The sequence below is a fragment of the Suillus subalutaceus genome, assembly GCF_016647625.1.
Source record: "Suillus subalutaceus strain FC151 chromosome Unknown DFJ58scaffold_116, whole genome shotgun sequence".
Classification (NCBI taxonomy): domain Eukaryota; kingdom Fungi; phylum Basidiomycota; class Agaricomycetes; order Boletales; family Suillaceae; genus Suillus; species Suillus subalutaceus.
In genome coordinates this window covers 89,742-107,877 of record NW_024540365.1, presented here as the reverse complement: position 1 = coordinate 107,877, position 18,136 = coordinate 89,742, and the positions used below count along the sequence as shown (strand labels likewise).

The 18,136-nt window shown below is 47.1% G+C and overlaps 7 protein-coding genes across 7 annotated transcripts; all 7 read left to right on the top strand.

The window, feature by feature from the left end:
- Positions 1–3,885: 3,885 nt before the first annotated feature.
- DFJ58DRAFT_855209 (uncharacterized protein) lies at positions 3,886–4,637 on the top strand (the record flags this gene model as incomplete). The annotated part of the gene is made up of 1 exon (XM_041393888.1): positions 3,886–4,637. The coding sequence occupies exon 1, from the start codon at positions 3,957–3,959 to the stop codon at positions 4,635–4,637; it is 681 nt and encodes a 226-aa protein (XP_041239939.1). The 5' UTR covers positions 3,886–3,956.
- Positions 4,638–4,641: 4 nt separating this feature from the next.
- On the top strand, positions 4,642–5,022 carry DFJ58DRAFT_626196 (uncharacterized protein; the record flags this gene model as incomplete). The annotated part of the gene is made up of 1 exon (XM_041381112.1): positions 4,642–5,022. A coding segment is annotated over one exon (381 nt), but the record flags the coding sequence as incomplete, so codon positions are not given.
- Positions 5,023–6,285: 1,263 nt separating this feature from the next.
- Positions 6,286–7,122, top strand: DFJ58DRAFT_806193 (uncharacterized protein). Its single transcript, XM_041391163.1, has one exon. It carries the CDS (start codon positions 6,538–6,540, stop codon positions 6,760–6,762), a length of 225 nt encoding a protein of 74 aa, XP_041239937.1. The 5' UTR covers positions 6,286–6,537; the 3' UTR covers positions 6,763–7,122.
- A 2,970-nt stretch (positions 7,123–10,092) lies between these two features.
- On the top strand, positions 10,093–12,010 carry DFJ58DRAFT_55394 (acid protease). The gene is made up of 5 exons (XM_041380804.1): positions 10,093–10,692; positions 10,750–10,847; positions 10,898–11,381; positions 11,427–11,697; positions 11,754–12,010. Exons 1-5 carry the CDS (start codon positions 10,416–10,418, stop codon positions 11,836–11,838), a joined length of 1,215 nt encoding a protein of 404 aa, XP_041239936.1. The 5' UTR covers positions 10,093–10,415; the 3' UTR covers positions 11,839–12,010.
- Positions 12,011–13,464: 1,454 nt separating this feature from the next.
- DFJ58DRAFT_55241 (acid protease) lies at positions 13,465–15,477 on the top strand. The gene is made up of 5 exons (XM_041380803.1): positions 13,465–14,066; positions 14,124–14,221; positions 14,272–14,761; positions 14,808–15,078; positions 15,136–15,477. Exons 1-5 carry the CDS (start codon positions 13,790–13,792, stop codon positions 15,218–15,220), a joined length of 1,221 nt encoding a protein of 406 aa, XP_041239935.1. The 5' UTR covers positions 13,465–13,789; the 3' UTR covers positions 15,221–15,477.
- A 273-nt stretch (positions 15,478–15,750) lies between these two features.
- DFJ58DRAFT_806179 (uncharacterized protein) lies at positions 15,751–16,187 on the top strand (the record flags this gene model as incomplete). The annotated part of the gene is made up of 5 exons (XM_041391162.1): positions 15,751–15,821; positions 15,874–15,886; positions 15,938–16,000; positions 16,047–16,084; positions 16,165–16,187. Coding segments are annotated over exons 1-4 (161 nt in total), but the record flags the coding sequence as incomplete, so codon positions are not given.
- A 253-nt stretch (positions 16,188–16,440) lies between these two features.
- On the top strand, positions 16,441–17,987 carry DFJ58DRAFT_806169 (uncharacterized protein). The gene is made up of 7 exons (XM_041391161.1): positions 16,441–16,499; positions 16,563–16,666; positions 16,804–16,835; positions 16,883–17,034; positions 17,087–17,168; positions 17,380–17,720; positions 17,776–17,987. Exons 1-6 carry the CDS (start codon positions 16,453–16,455, stop codon positions 17,674–17,676), a joined length of 714 nt encoding a protein of 237 aa, XP_041239933.1. The 5' UTR covers positions 16,441–16,452; the 3' UTR covers positions 17,677–17,720; positions 17,776–17,987.
- Positions 17,988–18,136: the final 149 nt, after the last annotated feature.

The window sequence follows — 18,136 nt, the reverse complement described above, 5'->3', positions numbered from 1 at the left end:
CAGTGTAATTGTGGTGTCATTACATTCTTACATGTTTTCATATAAGACCCTCGGTTATTAAGACAGCGGTAGGGATGGTCCATGGGGCAGAGATCCGAGGCGTGTTCAAAGTGGTTTATGGATTGGTCGATATCCCTACTGTTCTGCGTCCTGCGGTATCGCACGAGAAGATGATGTCCGGCATCCGTCTTTAGTACTAACGCATCCATATCGCGGGATGTAAGCTACACATTACAAGCTCTCAGGATCAGAATACTAGACTGCATTGATCACGCACAGTAGTCATGGGGCAAAGAACTGCGGCATCGTTTTCATCAGAAAGTCGCTGCTCCAGTGTCATGAACAGTGAAGTACATGGGGATATGACTTCCCCCCGCTTGGGCTGAAAGAGTATGGCTATGATACTCGTTGACATCTGTCAGATGTTATTTACAAAAGGTGTTACTAACGATGTGACTTTCACTGCGATCCAGCAATTCTCGGATGGAGATCTCGAATGTGCAGAGGACTTCTCCGTGACTGAGCATCAGACCCAATTCAAATGAGGCATACACACTGACCCGGACTTTAGAAGATGGATCGCACGGCCTAGAGTCCTTCTCAATACGCAAAGATGAGATTGAGATTAGGGACAACATACAGAAGTATGGGCTCGGTCCATTCGACGACAGCCTGATCTACATGTACAGGTACAGTGGCTCAAAAAACTGTCCGCATGTTTTGACATTTTTTACTATCTATGATATTGTGTGAGAATGAACAAATTCCTCAAGGACATACTTATACCACATTGTAGTATGGCTTCAGGGCTTTTATTTGAGCCCTACACCGTGGGAATCGGCGGAGATATGGTGGAGATATAAGGCTTATAAAATGATGACTCATGTGGACAGTTTTTTGAGTGTATATTAAAACTATATAAATCATTATTTATGACACCATAAAAATCATGCCACTATTATATAAATTATAAAGTGGTGTCATTATGTTATTTGATGACTATATCTAACTATATAAACCAGAATATCTCATGTATCATAGTCATAATCACCATGAAAGCCATCTCCTCTGCTCAAAGAGATAATATCCTCTCTCTGTCTTATGCTGGCCTCTCTGCTCGCCAAATTTCCTCTAGAACTGGAATATGCAAGTCCACTGTGGCCAAGTTCATCAAAGAAAGCCACCCAGACAAGGAAAACTCTTGTGGAGGACGTCCATCCAAGCTTACCTCTACTGACAAAAGGGCTATTATCCAACATATCACTACAGGAAAGGCTGATAATGCTGTCCAAGCCACCCATTATATCAATTCCACCATCACTACCCCTGTCTCTTCACAAACTGTGAGGAATGTTCTCAAGGCAGCTCATCTCAAGGCAGTAACAAAGAAGAAAAAGCCTCTTCTCTCCATCAAACATAGGCAGAGAAGACTAGCCTTTGCCTTAGCTCATCAACACTGGACTGTAGAGGACTGGAAGCATGTTATATGGTCAGATGAGACCAAAATCAATAGGATTGGGTCAGATGGGAAGGTGTATGTATGGAAAAAGAAGGGAGATGGCCTAACAGACAGAGAGGTTAATGGGACTGTCAAGTTTGGAGGAGGTTCTTTAATGGTATGGGGCTGTATGGGATGGAATGGTGTGGGAATGCTTGCTGAGGTTGAGGGGAAGATGAATGCTGAGCAGTATGTGGACATTTTAAATGACCACTTGCTGCCTAGCTTGGCAGAATCAGGGATTGATGAAGAAGATATCATTTTCCAACAGGATAATGATCCCAAGCACACATCCAGAAGAGCTAGGGAATGGTTTGAAGAACATAACATCAATGTTCTTGACTGGCCAGCACAGTCTCCTGATGTCAATGTCATTGAACATCTCTGGGGAACACTCAAGAAAAAGCTTCAAGCCTATGAAAACCCCCCTAAAGGAGTATGGGAGCTTTGGGAGAGAGTAGCAGTGGAATGGGGGAAGATCACAGCTGAGGATTGCCAGAAATTAATTGAGAGTATGCCTAGAAGGATAGAGGCAGTAATTAAAGCCAAGGGAGGTCATACAAAATACTAGAATACCTGGTTATTACTGTAAAATACTTGAGTCAAAAAACTGTCCGCATGAGTCACCATTTTGTGAGCCTTGTATCTCCACCATATCTCCACCGATTCCCACGGTGTAGGGCTCAAATGAAAGCCCTGAATCCATACTACAATGTGGTATAAGCATGTTTTTGAGGCATTTGTTTGTTCTCACACAATATTATAGATAGTGAAAAATGCCAAAACATACGGACGGTTTTTTGAGCCACTGTATGTTGCTCGTCTGGCATTCAGCACTGTCGGTCTTTATCACCACATGGAAGCCAGCGGGGACACATCGGAGACCAAGAGTGAGATCAGTTGCATGAATGGCTTAAGGGATATCGTTAATACGAGCTAAGCAGAGATAAATATCACATACCGGTAATGACGACTTGTTGCACTGCATTGAGGTGTATCTCTTCCGGGTCTTGAGTGTGCTCTGGGTAACTTGGCTCCTCACTAAACAACACGCACATTGTCAGGCATTTAGATGATCAGTGCTTCATATACTTACTTGTCCTTTTTTTGCCTGAAAACGCAAGAAGATTAAGTCCATACATGTGCTATACAACACAACGACTTACGATCATAGACGTTTTGAACTCTTCGTCTTGTTGTCGTTATCGTTGCCTGATGACTCACGCTTACGTTTTCTGCATTTCAAGGGAGCAGATTTCTCTACTGGAGAAGTTTTACACGATGACGCTGAAGAAAAGTCTGAATCAGAGTCTGATTCTGATGAGCTTGAAGACTCAAAGGTGACACGTCGACACTGGGCCATAATGATGGCTGAGGGATGGATCGAAACTAATACTTGAGAGTAAGATGTGTACTGGAGGTCACGGAACACTGTAGTACCTGTAAAGTCCTGATGTATTATAAATGAGGGAATTACAGCATGCATGTGGTTATCCACACCGTACGGTACAGCGCTGAGCACTGATGAGTCAACAGGACAAAAGCGACTCGCAGGATATCGAGCCATCCATAGACTCCGAGTCATTTAGTAGCATCTGTACGGAAGGGGCACGTTGTGGGGTGATATTGGAGTCAAATTGCGAAGCACTGCCTGAATATCATAGTAGCTACTGTTGTCAAACAACAAGGACAATAATCTGTGAGCTTACTTTCGATAAGGTCAAAAATACCGAAGCGGCCAGATCAACTCGCTCTTTGTTGTTTTTTACGTCTCGATGCCTCATTGCCACAGCCACCAATCATTAATCAGAGCCCTGTCCAGTTGCTATAACGCCTTCAATTATCTCCCTATTGGTATTCTACCGCTGAAAGCTTCCGTCCTCCCTCCAACACGCAATTATCTTCCCGTCTAGTGAAAGTGCCAGTGCATAGACCCATCCCCCCTCACCTTTCCATGGTTCCCCAACAACAAGTCCCGTGTCGCAGTTCCACTTGCGCATAGTGCCATCCTCTGAACTACCCACGATGTGGACGTCGTCGTGCAAGAAAACAAAATCCTGAATCGCCCCCTCGCCGTGTCCTTCAAACTCGTGCTTCATAATTGGTTCTTCCCATTTTGCTGTGGTCGAAACTTCCTTGCGGGTCCACCTTGCAAAGAATCTAGCAGCCATGGCTTGTTACTACTAATCAAATTAAGGTGTTCCTCTGAGGAACATCTATGGGGACCATACACCAGACTTTGAGCTAAAATATTCCCCGGCGAGAATGAGTGAGAATTTGGAAATCCGACGTAATTCATGTTGGCGAAAATTTGTAGCGATATCGATCGATAATCCACTGTTGGTTACTCGTTTCGGACTTAACTGCGCAGCAATCAACGTTGTGAACGCATGTACATGTATAGCCGTCGTCGCCCACTGACTCAGCTTCCACATCCTCCTACCGGGTCTCCAGACTCATGCCCAAGTTGTCGTATAAGTGGTGCTCCTGTGAGAGCTACAGATGTAGGGATAATCCTGACGCAAGTGGTCAGAAACTACAGACCGTTCAGACAGCTGCAAGACACCATGCTGCTGATCAGCAGCTCCGCGATGCTCGTACCATTGAACCAGTCGCTTCTGGGCCTCACTCACCTGCACATGAGCCTTTTGGAGCCAACGAACCATTCGCGCATGGTGATGATGATGGGGAAGGGATCTTCGACCCTCCTGAGCCGCTAGACAACCTCTTCGAGATGTGGAATGAACCCCCAGATGTTCGAGGCCCAAATGACTTCAGCACTGACGAAGATGAAGAAATTTTTCAGCGACTTGGACGAGCCAACACACCAGAGGATGACACGGAAGATCCTGCAGTTCCCGATGATGATCCTGACATTGATGTCGAGGATGATGAGGCTGCTGCTGCTATTGATCTCTTTGTATCGCAGGGCACCCAGTTTGATTTCTCGGATGTCCTAGAAGGAGCGGATATTCACGCTGACCCTCCGTCATGCATGGACGACCATCCGGCAGTCCGCCACGCATACATACATGCATTTATATCTGCAGCATTCTATAATGCTACCCACGCAGCAGTGTATCACGATCTTGAAGGAAAGGAGCGCCTTCTGCGCACTGCTCAACAGGCCAACCCCTGATATTGAGTATCCAGGGCTCGATAACTTTGCCCGCACACTCCCCACCCTCCTCAGACGACTTGGTCTATCGACAGATCAATTTATTGTTTATTTTTTCGTTTGCAATGTCTGTTGGAAGCTACACCATCCATCAGAGCTTCCTGAGCTACATTCTCCTGATTGCACTAATCCTGATTGTGACGGATTGTTGTACACCTCGAAACGACTGGCTGACGGCACCCTCAAACGAACTCCAACAAAAATCGTCCCATATGTACCTCCTGAACGGGCTCTACAGCGATTTCTTCTACGACCAGGCAAATGGGACCAATTCCAGCACTGGCGCGGCCCTGAAGACCAGCCAGGTCATGTCCCGCCTATTCCTGGTCATGGATACAATTCATTTCCCGACCCGTCTAAGCCAATGACTCGGGTGCTCGACAGCATGTGAAAGGGATTGGTGCTGGTCAGACGTGTAGACAAGGCATCAAATGGACTCTTGATGATCGCAGCACTCGCTAATTTGGATGGGATCGTTTGATTTGTAGCAGGAGGAGGCATTCTCGTGGTGTCAGGGTCATAGCCTTGATTTGGTGATGGCACGTCAAGCTCGCGTGTTGCCTCAAGTGCAGGATCGATGGGTACGTCTGCAGGTCCAGCTGAAGGATTGTTTCGTTCTGACAGCTTTGCCTCTATCCCATCAGGACGCATATATGCGTCATAACGTTGGCTTTGTGGCAACATTGCATCGAACGACTGCGGTGGATGAGGTGGAATGGACTCCAGAGGAACTAGGTGAGCTACTGGTGCCATATTATGAACAACCGGAGGTGCTGACGTGGAACCGAGTGCTGGGAACGGGTTTTTGAACCCACCTGTGGTCCGTGGCTGAACCAGAGTCTTCCTACCACGTTTGGAGGTTATGGACACATCCCCTCCGTCATTCAGCTTCCTCTTGGCCACAGCCTTGCCCCCAGCCTCCTGACCGCCTTCTGGACTCGTTTCCTGGCCCAGTTCCACGCTGTGTGAGGCAACCTGAGGCTTCCGAGGAGGCATAGTAGTATTGGAGATGGTTGTTTTGATGTCCCAAGGGTCGAACTACGCGTCAAAGCGGCTTCAGTGGGCTTGTCTGAAAGCTCAGGAGCTGGCTCAGCAGTACAGGCTTGCCATGGAGGGCTCTGATCGTTGCAGGAGGAAGGAGACGCGCAATTGCAGGGGAATATGCTGTATTAGGCTACATACGGACTACTTTTTGACAGGTGAATAATTAGGGAGAATCACAACTTTTTTGCTGTCGAAAAACGTCAGATAAGGGCTCATTCCGACGATTTTCAGCTTGTCGGAATATTGGTAACTATTTGCCTGATTATCGTTGGATATTTGTTCTTTCCGACGATAACCCACCGTCGGAAAATTTGTGTCAAAGTCTGGTGATAGCTGCTCAACTCGAATAGATAGTTAGTACCACAAATAATTTCGGCCGAGCCAAACTCACTACTTGTTAGCCGAACTCCTACCCGGGCCACCCGACGTCAAAATCTGTTGGGTTCAAGCCCACGGAGGTATGAATAGGTATCAGAGCCTATCAAAAGTTTATATTATGTAATACCTCTAAGTTGTTGATGTTTATGTAAAACTCGATGTGCATATACAGTGACCAGTCCGATTCGGATGTACAAAATCTAGATCTAGTATCTTCGCTGTCTTCCCATACCTCGTCGAAGCGTTTTATTTCACCATCGGGTACATCATCGGCACCCGGGTCACCAGCTACACATCCACCGCATCGTAAACGACCAGCGTCCCCGATATCGATTCCTGTTCTGCCAGTGGTGGCGCCCGGCGGGTCCACTCATGACACACCTACCCTACTTGCGATGCGTTCAATCCCCACGGTTTTGACCATTTGATCAGACTGATAATGAAATATTCATGCAATATGCTCAAGAAAGCTGGTTTCTTGGCGGCCCTAGCTGGTCTTTACGCCTTTCATCTCTCCTGGATATTCTCCTCATGCCGCCTGGTTTTTGGATCCAAGAATATCCACTACGAAACGTTCAAACCCTCGAGCCATTTTCCCGTACACGTTCAACCCGAGCAACTTAGTTTGCAATTGAAGGAATTGAGTCACTCATGCTTGGTATGAACAATGCTTATAACCCATACTCCCATCATTCGGCTTGCAGTTCGAACAGTCCAACTTCTACACTATCATCATGATGTTCAAATTGGACGTCAGATGCTCATCTTAGCAGGGAGCTGTCCAATGTTAGCGCATATGGCCAGGTTCGTACCTCTTTGATATTGAAATTGCCAGCACGGCGACTATCGTGATATTGACCCTGAATCTCTGGTCATTGAGCAAACGAGTAAAAGACGGTGAAAAAGTAAGCTTTAATTTGGTTGAACTGCGGTCATTGTAGCTAACACGCATCTGATTTATGGCTGGCTGGCCATGACCCACGGTGCTCTGTTTACCCCAGACTAAACAGTACGCAGATACCTCATACACTTTATTCCACCCAATATCGCCTTTACCCATTTCTCAATCGGCAACGTCCTACGTATTGTTCAATCAACAACAGCACCAATGCGAAAGGAAACACTCACGAGTGTGTCGCTACGTGTCGGCTTGTTCTCAGGCTGGGATAACCTAAACGATGCATATATTGGCAGCGCAGAGAGCGTATTTATCGCAGCAATCACTATCCTTTTCGCAACTATCGTCACGTGCGCTGCAGATTGGCCCCCTTGCTGCGACAGACATTATAGATGCTGTCAACGCAACGATAAAGGTGAGGAAGAAGAAACGCATTGTTTGTTTAGAGTGGTATGGACTGCCGAGGGCTTGAATGATTTCTTTGAGGTGGGTGGTGGTGACGGTAGAAAGATGACTTACTTTTATATTTGCCTCACTCAATTTCATTTTGTTTTTCCTGATTTTTTTGTTGTATATTGCGACGGGGGATAAGCAAGTGAGAGCAAATAAAATGATACACCACATGCGATTGCGCGTGCCACCTCAGGTTACCCCATATACTATGGTAGACTTTATTACCCCGAATATCGTATATCATCCGTCATACTGCGAATCTCCTGAGAATTTCTGTTCTTGGCTTTCGCGATCTTTCGTTGAGCAACATGACCGCTGTTGCTCGTGCACTGTGCAGTTCACAGGTTGTGTGATGTTTGACGGCGAGTTGATTATTACGACTCACAACAGGGTGTCTGTGACAATATCTCTTCTCGTGTTTCAGATATCCAATTATACGCACTGTGCTGTGAGGCATCGACTGTCTTCTGGCCGATATTCTGACGTGGCGGCATCTGTTATTGCATCTGTGGATCGTTTCCTGTCTTGTTCCCGGCACAGCCTTGCCATGATCGCCAGTCATTTGAGCAGTTTGGTGGCCCCTCCTCTAACTCTCTGCGCTGCCGCTCTATCTGGCACTACTAGCCGCACTACTTAGTGTTCGTCGCACGAAAGCCGCTAATGTTGATGTCACCTTGCGGCGTTTTGGAAATCGGGATCGGAATGAAATATTGCACAGCACGAAGATTGTGTGATACAGTATGTGTACAAGTCAAATAGCAACGTTGGCCAATTCGGGAGGACTGGGACAAAGGCTTGAAGAAAGACATTAATCGGAACATGCTGGCGGAGTCGGGAACTGGCGCGTACGCGGCGCTACGATCCTGTATCATGACATGGTAGCCTCCGATGTTAGAGATGGAACTTTCACGGAAGGAATAAGAGATGGTGATCCTGACATTAATTCCAGTGACTCATTGACGACGAAAACAAAACGACGTAGATACTAGTAGTCTGGTTGGACAACCCTGTGGTCAGAATCATAGAAGTGATGGTTATCTAGAGGAACGACATACGGCCACATGAGTCAATCGAAGGATTAAAGTCTCGGTTGGAAGTCTTGTTGGGTTATGCGACTCGGAAGAGCTGGGCAGCTCAATAGTCAAGCTGTGGAATAATTGAGATTGCAAGGTATAAGACTGGATGAACGTTTCAATGACTCGGTCCCCGTGCTAAGTATGCGAAGGTGTCTAGTAGGTTGTGATGGTGTTTGCCTGATGCGCTGAAGGACGAGTGCTCGTGCGTCTAAGTTGCTGTACATTGTTGACATCGGTGCCAAACAGTCAGACAAGTGCATAGGACTCGGAATTCGCATGAGAATGAAGGTTGTCATGCTTTGGACGCCAGGTCTGAATTCAGAGGACATGGAAACATAACTCATCTAGAATGGTGAAATTTGAGACTTCAAGAGATACAAATTCAGTGCCATGAACGGGAATAAGATGGGCAGTCTGGATTATGGAGTTAACAGTGTTTGTTACACCTGCACCTGATGATGGTGGATGGATGTGTCCCTTTGGCATACATCTTCTGACTGTTTGGAGTGTTCGCCAATAATAGAGGCCCATTGACATAATGTATATTACTTCATGAATGAAGCAGCGTGAGGAATCTAGCCAAGTAGTGTGCATGTAGGAACCAGAGAAAGAGAGCTATAAGAAAATGCCAACTGGGGAGAGAACGAGATATCGCAGGCGTTTACGTGAAGTACCGAGAATGACAAGAACTTGGAAGGTGTTGGAGGTCGAAGTGAGCAGTGGGAGACTGCAGTAGGTCGTGGCGGCAGCGCAAGGTTAGCGGTGGCACGTGATCGGGCGCGCAACACCAGGTTCATCCAAGGGCGAGGAAGGGTCTGTGTTGGCGTGTAAGGATGGTGAGACGTTGCGGGACGTTGCCCTTGGGGTTGTAGAGGTGCAGGAGGTTGAGGGAGCAGGTGACCACGCAAGAGCGACAGGAAGGTGCAGGATGGTCGTGGCAGTAGCACCGGGTTAGCGCGAGCACAAGGAAGGTCCTGGTTGGATGTGTGGGGCAATGGAGGGCAATAGAAGGATGGGGAAGAGTCTTGGTTGAGTGTGTGGTGTGTGGCAGGAGGTTTCCCTAGGGTGCAGGTGGTTACGTCGATGGCAGCGCCGCATCGTAGCTGCAGGATGTTGCTGCAGGGGGTAGCACTTGGATGTGAGGAGCCGCGAGCGATGGTTGACAGAGGGATATGGTTAGAGTGTACGTCACGTTTACATACGCGGTGAAAAGGAGGCTGTCATCCTACGTGGTTGATGACGAGAAAAAAAGAGCATACCAGTACGGTAGCCGGCGGCGGCCAACGTTAACCTTGGGGTAGGTACGGAGCAACCCAGGAGTTATAACTTATAAAGGGTGCTCCATGGATCCATGTTCCGCCATCAATGCAAGCTACACTCAGTGGCTTTATCAAGCTTTCTACTAGCAGATCTTTGCGTTCGAACACATTCTTCAGTGCTCCGGGCCCAGCCTGAACCAATGTTAATGAACTTCCAGAATTCTGTCAAAGTGCAGAACGTTACGTAACTTACTAAAATAAAAATATTACGGTTTAAATCAGTCTGAACTCAATTGCAGCTTTTAAGTTCTCAGCGTCCCGCACTACTGATGCGTTTCTAGGTTCTGTAGTAAAATCCTGCAGGCCATTCAAAGGTCATTGCAAGACTTCCACTGCAGCTACTTACCAACTGATACTAATTTATTGCATAGATGAATTTCATGGGACTTGAATGTATCTCCACGCGATCATGAGTCTCGTGCCCAGTCGCATTTCAAGCTAACGTTGTCGCTTCAAGTTCGAAGCTTTGCCATTGTTCGCCTTCGGTGGTGTTGCCAGAGTAACGTCATGATGTTTAATACCGACTGCCATATAAAAAGGCCCAGCTATAGATCTAGGGTGGCTCAGGAAGATGATTCCCTCTACATCGTTTCCAGCTCTTCTTGCCCTGCCGGCGCTTGCCTTCCTTTCGCTGTCAGCGAGTGCTTTGCCTCATGCTCGGACGGCATCAAGTACAGCTACTCTAAAGCTCGCTGTTAGAATAAACTCATACGGGATCGAGAACATCGCGGCTGCAGATCGAGCTCGGATCCAAGCCTTACGAGCTGGCGGCAGCTCTTCTGTCGATGCAACCAATGCTGTGACGGGATACACTGCTGTCATTGGCGTGGGGAGTCCAGCAACGAACTGTAAGCTGCTCGTGCTCCTACGATTTCTTTATCTGACGCATTGTCAAATTCATACAGACACACTCCTGGTAGACACAGGAAGCTCAAATACCTGGATCGGGGCCAATAAGCCTTACCAACAGACTACCACGAGCCAAGACACAGGCGGTACAGTCGTGAGTAATTGTTTCTACGTGGCATATACATTTTGTCAAATCGTTTTCAGTATGTTACATACGGCGATAACAGTTACGTTTCTGGAGAGGAATACACAGACACGGTAACGCTCAACTCTGATCTGGTCATCGACCACCAATCTATTGGCGTCGCATCTGAAGACTCAGGGATGGATGGTCTGAATGGAATTCTTGGCCTTGGACCAGTTGATTTAACGCAGGGCACCGTCAGTAATGCATATGAAGTTGCAACTGTGACGGACAACCTCTACGCGCAGAAAAAAATCAGTTCGGAAGTACTCGGAGTGTTCTTCGCACCTGCTTCCTCTGACGATAGCAGCGGCGAGCTCACATTCGGCGGTTATGACGCATCTAAAATTACTGGAGACATCAGCTATGTATCGCTCACATCAGCATATCCAGCGAGTACATATTGGGGTATTGATCAATCCATCAGCTATGGGTCTACGACCATTTTGAGCGAGACAGCTGGTATCGTTGATACTGGTACCACCCTCATTCTCATTGCCTCTGGTAGGTGTCCTGCACGACGTCAAAACCATTCTAATCCCTTTCCAGATGCCTTCGACAAATACCAGCTTGCTACGGGTGCAACCCTCGATCAGAGCACTGGCTTGTTACAGATCTCATCCGACCAGTACAACCAGCTCTCATCCTTGTATTTCACTATTAGTGGGGTTACTTATGAGCTCACCCCGAATGGGCAAATTTGGCCTCGATCGTTGAACAGCGCCATTGGCGGTACCAGTGGCGGCATATACCTGGTCATCAGTTCCACTGGGAGCCCCTCTGGTTCTGGCATGGATTTTACGAACGGCTACTGTTTCCTGTACGCAGAGCTACATTTTTTCCGGGAAAATAAATTACTGAATTGTTCTTCCACAGCGAGCGGTTTTACTCTACGTACGACACGACGAACTCCCGAATCGGGTTCGCCACTACTGAGTACACCTATGCCACGACAAATTAGCTACAGTCTTTGGAGAACGTCACACCCGGAGCCGCATCAACATACCCACAAGAACATTCGTTACTTGAGAATTCGTTACGTACACATTTCATTGCATTCATTTTAACCCTGTTGATATCATATACGAGTCATACTCGTGAACAATACACTACTGATCTCAGTTTAAATGTTCTTGCTCCGCTTCCAATAAACACAAGACCTCTCCTCCAGACGATGCAAACCAACTACCCGTGTTGGACAACCAGGGACATCGATTCTTCCTCCATCTTCCACAGCACCCGCTAGGAATGAACCGATATTCGTCCCCCTTCTTCAAAGTGAAAACTGCGCTCAGCACAGAAGACAGTAGTAAATGGCTATCTGCCAATCCCATGGTCTGCACGACCCTTACCGTAGTATGGCCTTAACCGTTTCAAAATTTCCGACAGTGTCGACATAGCCTTCAACTAGGCAAACAAATGCAAGTAATGCGGTCAGGTGTGAGACGTGTGAATGAGTCTCGAGTCTCGATGAGATGTCAGAGCAAAGCACAACTAATCAATACCTGTGTAATTCCAGGGATGAGCACGAGACCAGGACACCCCGACACATTCACTTAAGGAATATATATACTGACAGACATCTATGTCGCCTAGATGTGGCATGCGTCGCCATCTATACTAATACTTCCTCCTGCTTAACCATAAATTTACGCCTATTCATCGGTGAAGAATGCATGTGTCGTTCGGGTGGTGCTTGTGAACCGAGCAAACACTCAATTCCAGTCAATGCTCGAGTTAACACATTAATGTCATTATATTCAAAAGAAAATCTAACCATGTGATATGCAATAAAATAGATCAGATGTATATAGGTATGGGCAGTGTGAAGGGAACGAGATGGAGAGCGCAGAACCAGAATGCCAGCCGGTGAAAGAACGAGATATCACAGGTAGCTACGTGAGCTGCCAAGAATGACAAAGTGTGGGAGGTCGAAACGAGCAGCGGGAGACTGCGGTAAGTCGCGGTTGTAGGTTAGCGGTAGCACGGTCGGGTGTCTAAGACTAGGTTCATGGAAGGGCGAGAAGGGTCTGTGTTGGCGTGCCAGGGCAGTGAGAGGTTGCAGGACGTTGCCCTTGGAGCATGGGGGCTGTGGAAGTCCAGGAGGTTGAGGGAGCAGGTGACAGAAAAATGCAGGAGGTCGAAGTGGGAAACGGGAGACTGTGGTAAGTCGTGGCGGCAGTACCGGGTCAACGCGAGCGCAAGGTCCTGGTTGGATGTGTGGGGAAGTGTGTTAGTGTGTAGCGGGAGGTGGCAGGAGGATGTCCTAGGGCGTAGATGGTTACGTCGATGGCAGCGCCGCATCATAGCTGCAGGATGTTGCTGAGGGTGGCACATTGACACTTGGATGTAGGAGCCGCGAGCGACGGGAGGTCGTAGTTGACAGCCACCGGGATATGATTTGAGTGTACGTGCACGTTTACACATGCGTACGGCCAAGGGTGAAATTTAAATTCGGAGGCGGTTGATGATGAGAAAAAAAGAGCATAGAGTATTCAACTTACGTAGCCGCCAACGTCCTTGGGGAGCTTCATCGGAGTTACTTAGTAACCGATGCCAAGTCGTAACCTATCTAACTTCTTTGACACCTTGAGCGCGAGTTGAAGTTAGCCGATCGGCGCCGTGGCACGCTGAGGGTTTTTGCTGTAATGCAGGTCATTACTAGACTTCCACTGCAGCTACTTCAAGTACTTGCTGACACTCATTTATTGCATAGATGAATTTTATAGGACTTGCGATCATGATGAGCCCCCGGCCCAGTCACATCTCAAGTTAACGTAGTCGCTTCGAAGCCCTGCTATTATTCGCCACCGATGACTCGTCGGATGTTGTCAGAATAACGTTTAGATGTTTTGATACCGACCATATAAAACGGCCCAGCTATAGATCTAGAACTCGGATCGCTCAGGAGGATGATTCCCTCTACATCGTTTTCATCTTTTCTTGCTTTGCCTGCGCTTGCCCTCCTCTCCCTGTCAGTGAGCGCTTTGTCTCATCCTCGGGCGGCTTCAGGCACGGCTGCTCTCAAGCTCGCCGTTAGCATAAACTCGTACGGGATCAAGAACATCGCGGCTGCAGACCGAGCTCGAATCCAAGCATTACAAGCTGGCGGCAGCTCTTCCGTCAATGCAAACAATACTATCATGATATACACTGCAGACATTGGCGTGGGGAGTCCAGAAACGTACTGTAAGCTGCTCGTGCTTCGGCAATTTCTTTATCTGACGTATTATCAATTTCATACAGACACACTCCTGGTAGACACCGGAAGTTCACTTACCTGGATCGGGGCCAACAAGGCTTACATGCAGACCAACACGAGCCATGACACACACAATCAATTCGTGAGTATTTGTTTCTACGTGACACATACATTTTGTCAAACCGTTTCCAGTATATTGCATATGCCGGTGGGAGTTCCATTGATGGGGAGGAATACACAGACACGGTAACGCTCAACTCTGATCTGGTCATCGTCAACCAATCTATTGGCGTCGCATCTGCATCTGCCGCCTCAAACCTGCGTGGTCTGGATGGAATGCTTGGCCTTGGACCAGTTGGTTTAACGCAGGGCATCATCAGCAATACAGATGAAGTTGCAACTGTGATGGACAACCTCTATGCGCAGAAAACAATCAGTTCGGAAGTACTCGGAGTGTTCTTCGCACCTGCTTCCTCTGACGATAGCAGCGGCGAGCTCACATTCGGCGGTTATGACACATCCAAAATTACTGGAGACATCAGCTATGTATCGATCACATCAACATCTCCAGCAAATTCGTATTGGGGTATTGATCAATCCATCAGTTATGGGTCTACGTCCATTTTGGATGAGACAGCTGGTATTGTCGATACCGGAACCACCCTCATTCTCATTGCAACTGGTAGGTGTCCTGTGCGACATCAAAGCCCTTCTAATTCATTTTTTAGATGCCTTTGATAAATATAAGTCTGCTACGGGAGCAACCCTCGATAATAGCACTGAATTGTTAAAGATCTCATCTGACCAGTACGACCAGCTCTCATCCTTGTATTTTACTACTGGTGGGGTTACTTATGAGCTCACCCCGAATGGGCAAATTTGGCCTCGATCGTTGAACAGCGCCATTGGCGGCACGGCCAAGGGCATATACCTGATCGTTGCTGACAGCGGGAGCAACTCCGGTTCTGGCTTGGATTTTACGAACGGGTATTGTTTCCTGTATGCTGAGCTACATTTTTTGCTGGGAAAATTAATTACTGAATTGTTTTTCTACAGCGAGCGCTTTTACTCGGTGTATGACACGACAAACTCCCGAGTCGGGTTCGCCACCACTGAGTACACCTATGCCACGACAAATTAACTACAGTCCGTCAAGAAGATCACACACCCGGGACCACATCAACACACCCACAAAAACATTCGTTACTTACATATCTCGTTTAACCCTGTTGATATCACGTACGAATCGTACTCGTGAACAACATGGCGCTTCCAGAATCTGCTGGAAGCTGTGCCAGCGTTCACCGCTCTACAAGCATGAACGTTAACCTTATATAATACAAGAGATGCGTTGTTTTCCTGATGCGGTTCCGATCTTTAGGGCAAACAAAATTTCGTTCAAGCTTTCACTGACAGAATTCAGGGGAGGTTACCGTGGACTTCCCTGCGATCACGTAAAGTATAAACGCCTCGCAGGCTGGGCCTTAGCATCGCTCACGTTTTGAACACAGCTGTCATTAAGCATCTACGTGCTCGTATTGTTCACTTTTTTGGACATCACGAGTACATATTTATGAGCAGTGAGTTTTCCCTGATCTGATTCCCCTGCGTACCCTTTTTTCTTTAGGATCAGCGGCACTATTCGCTCTTCTGTTCATAGCGCAACTAGTATTCGGTCTAAGAGTCACTCTGACGATGTCGGTCCCACTGAATGCCGAAATCATCAGTGAGGTGCTGGAAGCGTAAGTGCCATGCCCGTGCTGTGTCCCTCGGTTTCCTAACCCCTCCTACCAGTTATCAAGCTGTTGTGGGTTATCAAGTATATATCCAATGGTGCAGGCTGAGGAGACATCTGAAGGCTATTGGCATCCTTGGCTTCACAATTCTGGTATGGGATCATGCGATCACTTTTGCAGATGAGGTCCCGTCTTTACTATTTTGCTGGCCCATTGGCTAACCCACTGCAGGTAGAGATCATATGGGGTCGTCCAAAGAAACTCTGTAAGCTCGTCCATAGATTGTTTTATTGGTAGTGACTTCAACTTTCAGTGACGTTTTTATTCTTGCTCGTACGTTGGTGGCCAGAAAATGACATTTCCTGCCTGACTGTCGTGTAGAATCGGTACCTCACACCTGTTGGTTTCATCGTGAACCTTGTTGGTAAGTTCTGAATGCCTGTCGTGCCGACCAGTGACGCTTCAATTATCATGAAGCACATAGCCTGCCTTCTTGGTCGTTCATAGTCAGTACTTTCTGTTTCTCTCTGTTGAAGATAATCTAACGAGAAATGTAGAAGTAAGACATCCAATTCTAAACTTCAATGCGTTGTAACAGGTGCATAGGTGCGAGCATTTCGTTCGGTACGAGGGGGCTATGACGGCAGTTGGGATTCAAGTTGCGGGACTGATGATGTTCCTGCGGTGAGCTCTCAATTGAAATGTACCAGTCATCACCATGCACAATTCCTGAATCCTATCCGTCAGCGTTCGAGCCATGTACCGCGACAACAGATATGTTGTGATCCTTCTTGCATCGTTATTGTTTCTTTGGGTAGCAGTTGGCGCTTGGCTGTTGTCTCATGGCGTGGGTGAGTGCCAAAGTCGTCTGACGTGCGGTTCAGGTCTAGCTAATCTGTCGATCAGCTGTCCCTCAGTCTTCTTTTATACATCGTGAACCCATCTATCTGGACGCTTCTTATCTCATCTACTTACGGTTTTCATACAGCTTGTCGCATGGAGTTCTCTGATCGCGTGTATGTTATCCCTGCTATTTAGTGAGTGGAATGCTGAAAGCGAACACAGAGGGAGTCTCGCATCCTGCATGGGCATGGGTTCCTCTCTGCTATGATACGGTTGTCTTTGCTTTGACTTTGAACCGAACATTGCCCTCGATACGAAATAAGGAGGCAGGGCATGTCATCTACACGCTATTCACAAATGGTGTTTTATTCTACAGGTACGCTCATGGATCGAACAATTACAGACGTTTGTATGATTTAATTTAATAGTGTGATATGTGCCATAAACCTTATCTTTACCGTCATGATTGTGAGGGCTCCACAGGGCTTGAAGAACATTACTGGACAGTACGTCTTCTATGTGTCATGTGGCATACTTGACTGGCATCTCTGAAACCGAAATTCTTTTCAGACTTGAACTTATGTGAGTGTGGTCGATTGGTAGATCTAGGAGCTGATTTCCAAATGTCAATGGATAAATTTTGCAGATTAACGGTGAGTCCGATTTACGCAGATCATAAATTTCTTGCTTCATCTTATCCTCGGCCACTTTCCTTTACAAGGTCGCAATGATGTCACGCATCACTCTCAGCTTAAAGAAGGAGGGCACACGTGGCCCTGCTTGTCAAAGGCCTGTCCAAGATGTCATGAAGCCACAGCCAACTCCCAACTCCCAGACTTCTCCAACGAGAACAGAATTGTTGGACACGCAAGGTCACACAGGATCTCTCAATGGTGTTGTATCCTCTGAAGGACAGCGAGACAACGAAGTTTGCACCTGCTCCACCTGCTCTGCAGTGACTGATGCATTTGACCCTGCGGACGATAAACGCAGTCGGTACCGGGAGGCAATAGTTTGAATAAAAATTGTTGTACAAACTCCTGTATGACATAGACCTGCAAAGTACGTCATTCAAGTGGTCGATAATACATTCATTAAACCTCAGATGTTCAAACAGACTCTTAGCTTTTGCTCCACCTTCCCCCTAAGTTTCAGCTCAAAATATCTTAGGGTCTTTGCCCGGTCACAAACTAGTGTAGGAAAATAGGAATGTTCCTTTCCTCGAAAGGGTCCAAGAATGACAATATGATGATCGATAGCAGATTTACGCAGATTTTTGTAAATATGTGCTATATTGTTATATGTTCTTCTTAGAGATCCATCCGTTCACTGATGCTCATTGTTTATGGGTGTGGATGCGAAAGTCACAATGGTGTTCCCAGCGAGAGACGTAAGACATTATGAGGACGATATCTATCATGACTAACATGCCATATGCTGCAGCACATAACATGTGCGTGCTGAGAATGATCCCTCCC